We start from the raw sequence: 11,858 nt of genomic DNA, 5'->3' as shown, positions 1-11,858 counted from the left end.
CATGAGCTGTCCTATGATAAAACCAGTTGCTGATACTTTCTAACTCGATTATTTCTTAATAATTGTTGTACTTCACAAGTCACATTAATTTGTTGACCGGCAGTATCTCCACCCTTAACCACCAGAGCGTGTTTTATTATGAATTTAATTTGTGAGGCTCATTATTATATGAGAGAAGGTATTTTTCACCTTGAAAATGACGTGTACCTAAAAAAAATTTGAGGTTTAGAAAGGTATATTTCAAAATAATGAGATTTCAAAATGAGATTCCAAATAACCACTAATCTTTGTACCCATCGATTGAGTGTACAACATATCATGAATTTCACGGATCCAAGAATTATGACATGAGATATTAAAAGAAATGACGGATCTAGTTTGCATGAACTTTTATCATCTTATTCTTATGGAGGGAGTCATTACTATAGCAATACCATCACCAAAGGTTTGAATAAAATCTCGAAAGCAGCATTAAGGGGAATTTCCAAAGTGCATCATATTACAGAATCAAACAACATTTTTGAAATGCACATTATTATTGTAACCTCTAGCTAAGGATTCCTTGACTCATCATAAAATACACAACAACGGCAAGTAAAAGGACGAGTACAATGACCCACAAGCTCAATCCTCCTGAAAAATTGAAATTAAAAACATTAAAAAAAAAACACCAAGAAATGAAAGGAAATCCCAAGTCAACACAAGATAAATTAAAATGTAGAAAAAAGAGTTGAAGGTATCTTGTGTATTAGATAAATGTATCTTGTCCCTCTCACAAAATGTTGGTCCAACATAATTGTGGGGCTTACATTTTGTGAGAGAAAAGATGCATACATCCGATTCATTGTAGAAATTAAGTTTTCCAACCAATACCCTTTGAGAGTGTATTTTGCTTTCAATAATCTTTCACAAGTGTTTTTGCTTATAAGCCCTTCAGGAAATGAGACTCCTCTATCCCCTTTAGTTATAGAGGTCCTGAATATTTTTTAGTTTCACTCATTATAAGCTCTTATCTATATGTTATTAAGAGTTCACTGTAATCGTTGACTTGTGTATATATACCTTATTAAGGATTCACTGTAATCGTTGACTTGAGTATACAATAAAATGTAGCCGATAGGGCTCTATCCCGTAGATGTAGGCTATTGGCAGAACCACGTAATACCTCATGTTCTTTTCTCTTTCTTGCTTCTGCTTCTTTATATTATTTTATTCTCATCTTTAATATAGTATTAGAGCCACTTTCCTGTGGCCAATTGCTTTTGTAGTGTTATCAGTGGTTGTTGGTAGGTCTTGGTGGTTGTGGTTGCTAGTGGTTGTTCTTGGCTTGTTGTCTCATTGCCGTCGCCAGTGGCTGTTCATTGTTGTTGTTGGTTGTGGTGGTGGTGGTGGTGTTGTGGATCCAACCTGAAGGAACAACTCTGACCCAAGATCCAAATTTGACCCGTAACACAGCTTGGTAAATCTCGGTGGTTGGCCTCTATTTTTGTTCTCGGTGGATCGGTGGTGGTTTCTAACCATCCTCCACTGATCTCAGTTGTTTCTGTTGTTCTCAGACATTTCTCGGTGGATTTTTTGTTGTTGTAGGATGTTGTTTTCGGCATATTCCGATAAGTCTTGGCAAATTTAGTTATGGAGGTTGCTCGCTGGAGATTGCAGTGGCTTTTCCGGTGGTCTCAGGGTGGTTCTCTCAATGGTTGCTGGCTGTTGTTGTCACCGAAGTTGTTGGTTGCCACCACTATGGTCGCTGGCGAGTTCTGAGGCTACCAAGCATGGTTGTTGGTCAAAGTTGACAAGGAATACCCTTGTTCGGTTCAAGGCTTAAGTATTCCCTTTCCAAGATAAGGATAACTCAATCTTGTAAAGGAATAAAACTTGTTTGATGGATAAGGGGTTGTTCGGGTACAAGTATTTGGCTATTCCCTATCTTGGATAGGATAAAAAGTTATTTGGCAAATACCTTTTTTTGTTTGGGTATAGTTTCTGCCTCTCCCTTATCCATGATAAGGAAAACCTAGCCCCTATAAAACCTCTAATTGGTTACCTATTTGGTATTGAAGAACTTCAGCCAATTCATCTCAGGTTTTTGGTTGGTTCCCTTAAGTTTTGGCCAGTTCATATCATTTTTCAGCCTCTTAAAGCAAGTTGGCACTTTGTAGAAGTTGTTTAGAGTTTATTTATTTCAAGCTGGACCTATATGACTTTATGCTCTAGCTTGAGGGGGAGTGTTAAATGATATTGGGTTGATGTAATGCCTCAAGAGGCCCAGTTATGTTGTAAGCTCATGTAGGGCTAATCCAAGCTTTTAGCCTCTATATATACTCTGTTAAGGGTTCAAGGTAATCGTTAAATTGAGTAAACAATAAAGAGATATGTAGCCACAAAGACTTTATCCTATGGATGTAGGCCGTTGGCCAAACCAAGTAATCCCTGGTGTTCTCTCTTTCTTGCATTTGCTTTGGGGTGGTCATTGGATCTCGTAGGTTGTTTATCATAGTCAACACATTTTGTGTTGCCAGTGGCTTTTTCTTGGCTATGGTTAATCTCAAAGGTTGGCTTTTGTTTTTTTGTTCTCGGCAGCAGTCTATTGAGGGTTACCAAAAACCTCCTCCAATCTCAGAGGTTGTTTTAGTTCTAAGTGGTGGTCATCAGATCTCAGAGGCTCTTTGTCAGATCTCACTTGTTTTTTGTTGTTCTCGGTATCTTGGCATATGTCAAATTACCGTCCCAAAAGCTTAAAATGTTAGAAAATGATGAATTTAATAATAATTCTAACACTCCCTCTCACATATGTGCCTAAACTCCCACTTAATAAGTGGGTCTAACACGAGAGATTTTTAACATTTTAAATGGGAGGTATAGCAAAGTTAGGTATCGAATTTAAGATCTCCTGCTCTGATACTATGTTAAATTATCGATTGTCCCAACAAACAAGTTTAGAGGGTAAATGGCAGTTTGTCCATTGCCAACCCAACCCAGCCCAACAGAAAATCTAGGGAGGCATGTACCAGTTTTATCCTCTTCCTCGAATAGTGTTACTCTTGCACTTGAGTCCAGGGAAATAGATGCCAAAGCCCTGCATTCAGAGTTTAGATGCTTCACTGTCAAATTAATTAGAGGAAAAGTTGCAGGATTATTGTTATTAAGAAGCAAAACGCAGATTTTTTTTTTTACAACCTTGAGTCATGTGCGAATGAAAGTGCAGTTACAAAGCCAAGGTGTGCTTTCCTAACAATTGTCTGAACCTGCTTACTGGATGAATTTAAAATAAAAATGTCTCCTTGAGTTGTCCCACTGCATGTCAACCAATCAAAGGGAGGAAATGTTAAGTGTTCAAGAAGATGCATTGTATGAGCATGAACAGTAAATATTGTAATGGAAGAAAAAAAGTTTTCTTTTTCAGAAATAAAGGAAATCCTTTCCACAAAGGATTGGACCAAGCAAGTTAGTTTTAGCCATTTCAAGACTGGAAACAGATGTTGATTATTGAAAAGAAAGGCTGAACTTGAAGGCAGCAACAGCTGCTGTCATAATTTTCCTTAAGCCAATGGTCTTAGAAACCAAACCATTGCAAAATGTCTTCAAATGCATTTAAATTATATTCTTCCTCAAGTCTTGACCAGTGACTGAGAGATCAGAGATTCTCTACGGTAGATTACTCTAGAAGGGAGAATTGTTGGAGATAAAAAGCACAATCACATACATAAAAGCTACAAAACTTAAAAAATAAAACCATGAGGGAGGTGAAAATTCATCTCCTTGAGCACTTGAAACTAGCCAATCAAGTTTTTACCAGGCAAGGAGCTTTCCATCTGGTGAAACACTAAAGGCGGAAATTGTGTCATGAACTACAGTCTTTGATCCCATCCTTTTCCATGTTTTTGTATCCCATGTTACAATGCTTCCACCTTTACCTGTGTAGAATAATAATCACAATGGTCAGCTCATGAAACGGTACTGTAACTTATTTTAGAAACTGGTCTGATTTTCACCTGTCACTGCAGCAATATATAGGACCTGATTCATATCATTACTCTCAGAAAATCTACAAAAGCAGAAAACCTCATCCTGTATGTTAACAAATCTTATTAGTTCAACCAGATGCTAGAAGAATTATCAAATCAAATCAAAGGAAAAGCACTAAGACTTTTAAAAGATGTACTACTATTATATCTGTGAGATACACACTAATATAAAATCATACGCAAGAAAAATAAAATATTTCAATAATATATAACTGGAATTAAACAATAAAAAAGATAGTAAAAATTAAAGAACGGAAGTTACTTTTAAATTACATGGCACATATCATCATTTAAAATAAAGTTTCTATCAAATACAAAAATTATAATGCAATAGATTATTAATAGTTCTAATATACGAACTAGTATACTTACACTATGCCACATGGCAAAAACATGTCATATAATATGTCTTTATATTGAGCCACATAATGCAAGCACGATGTGTAAGACCCTTTTTTTGTTAGTAAAATAAAATAAAATAATTTTTTTTGTACATTTAAAAAAAATTAAAAACAAACTGAATTTTTTTTCAAAATTTTTATAAACTTTTGATAATAATGTAGAGAGAGAGAAAGAGAGAGAGAGTCCACTTGGTGCGACCATAGCATGTTGTAACTTTTATTTTATAGTACATCTAGTATATGATATTCTGATTTCTACATACATTTAGCCAGTAGGTTAGCCAACTCATTATTTTTGTAGTTTTTAATAATACAATCCTCTTCTGCTCATACAATTGAAAATTAAACTGCATTGCATGTTAAAACCATCAAACAAATCTACTTGACTAGATGCAGTTGTCAACTTAGAAAGCCAAGTATCATTCTAATTCAACTAAAGTTCAGAATAAAAAGATTTTCCCTCATGACGGAATTTTAATTAATTGCTCACATTTTCCTTTGACAGTGAAGTTACGGCTATTTTGGAAGTTACATCCCAAACCTTAGCAGGACCACTATTTCCCAAGGAGACAAGGTATTTCCCATCAGGGCTGCAAGACAACAAAGCCAGCGTATCAGTATAAGCTCTTCATTACAAATAAAAGAGGTAACACGTACAAATTCCCCTTTTCCTTTTTTTGGATATTGCAATTTAAGAGTAATATTTCAAGTGCATGCTATCAACCTGAAATCTACATCCTTCACAGATTTATGAGGACCGGCTTTATCGAGAATAACTTCCATGCTAGGCCACTCGATGACCCTTAAATTTCCATCCTGTAGTGCACAAAATTCAGATAGTCATATGGCATCTTACATCTGCATAGGGGCGGAGCCAAGGGGGATCGAAGGGGTGGGGGGGGCACTTGCCCCCCATGGCCCCACCAAAAAAATCTATTAATATTTCTTTTATTATATTATATAATACAATAAATGCATTTAAAAATTATACAAATAAATAGTTAATAAATAGGATGGTTTTTTAAACCAAAACCAAAACCCGTCTGATATAACATTTGTATAATTACAATTTCAAAATGATTTTTTATGTAAATAAAACCCTAATAGATAAATAATATAATGAATATGTTATTTTATTTTGAATTTTCTTGTATTCAAATATTGCTTAATATACACATGAATGAATTATTATTTTGAAAATTGATCTCAAATACTATATATATATGTTCACTTGCACATGCATAAATGTGATGTCAAATGTAATTTTTGCCCCCCCTTAAGTCAGATCTTGGCTCCGCCACTGCATCTGCATGAACCAAGACACATTTGGAAAAGAGATTCAGCAATGGCATAGATGGAGCATGAGTTAACTTCATTAAACAACACACAAAACTCATTGCTTGAATAGATGTTGATCATCAGAAAAGAAAACCAGAGAATTGATCATGCTGGGGGTAAAATATTACAAAAAAGAAAATATATTAGTTGTAAAAGGAAAAATTATATTCTGATTTGGTCATTGAAAATTTGAAATGACTACAATGTATTTTCTAACAAAAGTTTGAACTTGTAAAATTCAAACACAACCAACACATACGACTTACACATAAAAATTGTAATTAGACATCTGTAAAAAAACATCCATGCTAATTCCTGTCCAACACCTCAACGTTATGCAGCAAACAAGTAGTCTAGAAAATGTGAAAGACGATACTACCTCACCACCAGCAGCAAGTGCAGAACCCTCATTGTTAAACTTTAATGCTAACTGCTGTCCAACATCTTCCAACCGGGTGAGCACTTTATCAGACAGATTTAGAACTAATTTTTTAATTTCCTCGCTCTTTTCTTCATCTATTACATACAACCTGCATTAAAAATGCTCGATTAATGGTTTAATTTATAAAACTCAGGCACATCTTTAAAAAAGTTGAGTTCCTTCACCTTTATGCTATGGGATACACTGATATAGTACATCTTTGTAAGTTACAAAACTTAGTTTAGAACACTGATTTTAATTGCAACAAATGCAATTCATTCTATTATTTATTTTTTTTTTGATAAGTTCATTCTATTATTTATTACTACAGATATATTATTCATTCTCAATAATTCTGATGATTGGTGAGTTTACAAAGGCAAAAACATTAGAAGATGAATACCTGCAACTCTTGGGGAATGAACAAACGACACCGTCTCCGCGTGGGTGAACTGCCATTCTATATGGCAAATCAGAGGCAGTTACAAACTTAGACACCTGAAAATCAAAGAGAGAGACAATTTATGCATCAATTCAGAATGCTATCTCAAAAGCTTGGCACTAAGGGCATGTATGGTAAACTGTAATAGACCCTGTAATGTAATAGTTATTCCAAAGAAATTACAATGCAATTGTTTGGTTGTGCTTTTATTACAAGTAATAGTTATTCCTTAGGAATAGCTATTCTTTTAAACGAAGAACAACTATTCCTTAGCAAAATTTTGTAATAGTTAATCCTTAACTTGTGTAATAGCTATAAAAATGAAAATTCCTAAAAACACAAGCAAAACAGCTGCTCGGCCTCTCTCTCTCCCTGCCCCTAATTCACAACTTTCTTTTTCATGCTTTGTTATTCACTACAATTATAGCTCTTCTTCAATTTTCTCCTCCACCATTATTCTCATTGTTGGTTCTGTAATCATTTTTATTTATTCTCACTATTGGTTCTGTATTCAATGACATCACAGTGATATGAAAAGACATGCTAGATTATACAATTTGGTTTTGATATTTTTTTTTAAATGATAAATAATTTAAAAAAAATATAATATTATTTTAATATTTTGAGTGGAAACTAGCATATTGTTGTAAGATGTGATCCATTATTTTATTTTATTTTATTTTATGTTTATGAAACTATTAATTTTGAAAAAACAATATTAATGATATAATTTGTTTCAGTATTTTTTTTTAATAAGTAAATGTTTAACGCAAGAAATAATATTTTCAGTGTATTTGTAACAAAATACTAAGTCTTAAGTCTGATTCACAAAAAGTGTGTGTATATATATATAAAATATAACTTCTTAAAAATGGTAGTTTATTAAGTTTGATAAAAATATGATGGCATTCTACCACCTCCTAATCCTAGAATACATATTTAGGACTCTGTTCATGTGTTATCACCAAACAAATGAATAGAAATAGTTATTTCATTTTCTTATATTCCTCGTAATAAAGATTCCTATTACATTGTAATAATTATTACCTAAGATGCACAAATACTTCATTTAGAGTGCTAAACCCTTGTCATATCAGTGTGTACCCATGTCATATTGGTGTCGTACCAGCTGTTTCATGTTATAATTTTTCAAAAATTGCTCGTGTCACAGTGTCGTGCCCATGTCCATGCTTCCTATATTATTACCTTGAAAACCTATCAGACAAACGCTTCATTTGAGGTGCTGTACTCATGTCAGACACGGGACACTTCTGCAAGCATGTCCCAACTGTTTCCTTTTTTCTTTTCTTCACTCTTTTTTTGAGAAACTGCAGGAGCGACACTTATCTATTATTTCTTAGTTTATATTCTAATTTCTAAAAAATATATTGAATAATTAATCCAATTTCCGCCATGCCGTTTCCTAAATTTTTCAAAAATTATCTGTGTCCGTGTTAAACTTTGAACTGCGATTTGACCTAACCCTAATTGCAATTTGATACTAACAATTACTACTGATCCTCGAATTCAACAAAAGCCCTAAATCTATGTAAATAAATAAATAAATTTCAGAAACGGAAAATTGAAATTAAAATCGAAATCAGAATAATAAGAAATTGTATTACAGGAAGATTGGAAAGGGACTTGGCAGTGAAATCGAATTCGACGAGAAGGACAGCGTTTGGGATACCACTCCGACCCTCGCCGCCACCGCCGGCCAAAACGATGTAGCTCTTCTGAGCCGATTTTGATTTTGCGTTGGAAATTTCATCGCTGGTGGATGGACCTGGATCTGGATCTGGATCTGGATCTAGAAGTTTGTACAAAACCCAAGCGGCCGCATACAAAGGCAGACCGTATTTCTGAAAGTTGCGAGTAAGAGGCACAATCCTGATCTTCTTCCTCGGCATTTCAAACATATACGCTACAAATTCTTTTTCCCACAACCGTTACATGATTTACCTTCAAAGTGGTCAGTCTGCGTAAGGCGTAAGGAGGAGTAATTATATCTAGGGATATGCTCACAAAGTCCGAAAAAATGGCGGATAATAATTTTTTTTTTCTTTTTTATCTACGTGTACAAGTGTTTGTAGGTGCAGTGTAAAGTTTGATGGCGAAAATGGGTAATTACCCATCAAAATCGAACTATTTAGTTAATAGGGTTCGTTTATAAACTATATATATTTTTAGCAACTCGAGTTTTAAAAACTCGATTTTGGGCCCCTAAATCGAGCTTCTAAGGCTTGATTTTCATGCGTCATTCCTGTCTGATGTGGCGCTTTGTCCAAGTGGCGTCTACATGAAAATCGAGTCTCTAAGACTCGATTTCCACCGAAAAATAAAATATTAATCACCCAAAATGCAGAAACAGCGGAAAGAAAAGGCAGAAAGAAAGAAAAAAAAAAGAAAGAGAAGAAGAAGAAGAAGAAGAAGAAGGAATGGCGACACACACAGGCCGCGCGCGACCCAGGTCGCCCCGCGACCCAGGTCGCCCCGCGACCAAGTCGCCTCACCGCGACTGTTTCTGGGTTTTTTTTTTTTTTTTTTTTTTTTTTTTCTTTCTTCTCTGATGAACGCGTTGTGGTTTTCTGGCTTTCTTCTCTATTTCTGGGTTTTCTTTTCGTCTAGTTTTCTTCTCTGTTTCTGGGCTTTCTTTTCCTGCTGCCCTTATAGTTTTTTTTTGTTTTTGTTTTAAATGTAAATCGAGTCTTAGAGACTCGATTTTCATGTAGACGCCACCTGGACAAAGCGCCACATCAGACAGGTACAACGCATGAAAATCGAGTCTTAGAAGCTCGATTTAGGGGCCCAAAATCGAGTCTTTAAAACTCGAGTTGCTAAAAATATATATAGTTTGTAAACGGACCCTATTAACTAAATAGTTAGATTTTGATGGGTAATTACCCATTTTCGCCAAAGTTTGATTTAGGGTGAGTTTGGTTCAACTTTTTGTAGAAGTGCATAATGAAGAAGTGAAGTTTTTAAAAAGTGTATAATGAAAAAGTGCATCTTTAAAAAGTTGAATGTTTGGTAAAGGCTGTTAAAAAGTACTTTTTGAAAAAACTGAGTGTTTGACTAATACTTATAAAAGTTGCAGTTTGAGGGATAAATTACCAAAAAGGACAATGTATATATAAGAACATCTCCAGCAGGTTAGACAAATTTTTGTACTGTTTGGACAATCAACAGTGACATATATCTTTTGCCTACCCACTTTTTAAATTTTTATTTTGTAATCAAATTTATTCTTTTTTAATATTTATTTATTCTTTTTCTATTCATTCTCAACAATTATATTTTTCAACAAAAAGTGTTATATCCACAATATTTTTTGCAATACTTTCACAAGAATTATAACAAAATCTTATATGGAAAGTTGTTACTAGTTCTAATTTGAACCCACCACTGAAATTATATTTTTACTCACCAATATTAGCTAATTACTTAAAATTTATTGTGAAAATATTGTGGTAATATTTTTAAATTGTGATTTCTAATTCTTTGCCATTCTTTCATCCATACGTTTACTTTTTCTTTTTCTTTTTTCTCTTGCATTTTGTTCACCACACACGTATACCATTGTCCAATAGTACATCCTCTCCTTTTTCTTTTTCTTTGCTTCCACTTTCCAGAAGCTCCCTCATTCTTTCTTCTTCTTTTTTTCCTTTACTTCCACTTGATTCCAGAAGCTCTCCGACTCTCTCATTTTCTACTTTTTTTTTTTTTTACTTGATTCCATAAATTCTCTAGCTCTCTCTGTGATACTTGATTCCATAATCTTGCTTGCTTTTTTGGTGTCATTATCTTCAAATTTCAAACACACACAGACACGCATGGAGAGAGGAGAAATTGTCTTTGCTCCACCACACTGCCACCGCTGCTCCTCCTCCTCACTGCGGAGTGCATGCAACCAAGGGTCATATCGTTTTTTTTTTTTTTGATCATTTATTGTTGTTCTAATTTTTTTTTTCTATTCTTGATATGCTGTTGTTGTTTTGATTTTAGATTTGTTGTTTAAATTATATCAGTTTTATGAGAGCAAGAATTTTTTTGTTTTTATTGTTGTGGTTTGATTAATTTTAAGATTATGTTTTTGAGTTTGTATTTTGATTATGCTTGAGATGGGAGGCGTGAGAAGAGCTTCGTATAAAGGGAGAGCAGAGAGATGAGATGAGGGGCGTGAGGCTTCAGGCGTGAGAGAATTGGAATATTTATGGGTATTTTCATAATTCACCATCAGCCCAACAGTAACAGTTCAAACGCGCATGCGCGTTTTGATTTATGGACCTCCTGCGGTCCATAAATATTGCGCATTTTGAACGCATTTTTTGCCTAGGCCCAAAATGCAACTTTTATCAAAAAGTTGCGTTTTGGGCTGAGCCAAACGCAATTTTTCTTCAGCTTTTTGTAATATGGGCATTTTCAGCTCCTAAAAGTGCAAACAAACGCACACTTAAGTATTTACAGCATCACGACATATGTTATATAAAAAAAATGTCATTTGGACAAATTAAAAGTCTACTTTATTATTTTATCACAACATTTTACAACATCTCATTTATCATATATTTTATTATTCAATTCTATACATTAAAATAATATTTACTAGATATTAAAATAATACATTAACTCCTCCCACCAAACACCAAGAAAGAAAGAGAAATGAGAAAGTAAAAAAGGATGAGAGAAAAATGAATAAAAAACTTTTTTTTTTTAGCATTCTTGTCTGTACTGTTCCAAAATGGAATGGTACTATTCACATGTGGCAAAAATTATGAGATTTGGAACATCTCATAAAGGCGGTTTTTTAGTGTTTGATGTGCCAAATATTTGGCAGTTGACACATCTGCTGTGGATGAAGTGTGTTTCATATATATAATATACATTTAAATTATGTTAGAATAGAATTTCTATTTGGTAAAAAAAAATTTATTCAAAAATAAAAAATAAAAACTTTTTTCAACAATTAAAAAAAAATCGGAATATCACAAATTTTACCGTTTTACTTTTGCATTTATTTATAGGGCTCGTTATCGAATGGAAAATAGCCTTAGCTAAGGTTGAGTTTTATGTATTTTTAATTAACTTAATTAATAGGGTAAATTCTACTAATATACCCTAAAGTTTGGGCTAATACCAATCAAGTTCAAGACTTTTTAAAACTAGTCAATTTAATTTTTAAACAATTAGTTATTTAAAAAAAAAAAACTATTTTAGGGATTAAGTTGACT

The 11,858-nt window shown here is 33.7% G+C and overlaps 1 protein-coding gene across 1 annotated transcript; it reads right to left on the bottom strand.

The window, feature by feature from the left end:
* Window positions 1–355: 355 nt before the first annotated feature.
* LOC115972866 (SEC12-like protein 2) lies at window positions 356–8,684 on the bottom strand. The gene is made up of 10 exons (XM_031093125.1): window positions 8,253–8,684; window positions 6,589–6,683; window positions 6,144–6,294; window positions 5,151–5,242; window positions 4,917–5,016; window positions 3,993–4,068; window positions 3,794–3,914; window positions 3,178–3,294; window positions 3,009–3,076; window positions 356–633 (listed from the first exon to the last, which is right to left on the bottom strand). The coding sequence occupies exons 1-10, from the start codon at window positions 8,544–8,546 to the stop codon at window positions 548–550; spliced, it is 1,200 nt and encodes a 399-aa protein (XP_030948985.1). The 5' UTR covers window positions 8,547–8,684; the 3' UTR covers window positions 356–547.
* Window positions 8,685–11,858: the final 3,174 nt, after the last annotated feature.

The sequence above is a fragment of the Quercus lobata genome, chromosome 1, assembly GCF_001633185.2.
Source record: "Quercus lobata isolate SW786 chromosome 1, ValleyOak3.0 Primary Assembly, whole genome shotgun sequence".
In the NCBI taxonomy this organism is placed as follows: Eukaryota; Viridiplantae; Streptophyta; class Magnoliopsida; order Fagales; family Fagaceae; genus Quercus; species Quercus lobata.
The sequence above is the reverse complement of the archived record's forward strand: the minus strand, read 5'-3'. Positions and strand labels throughout refer to the sequence as shown.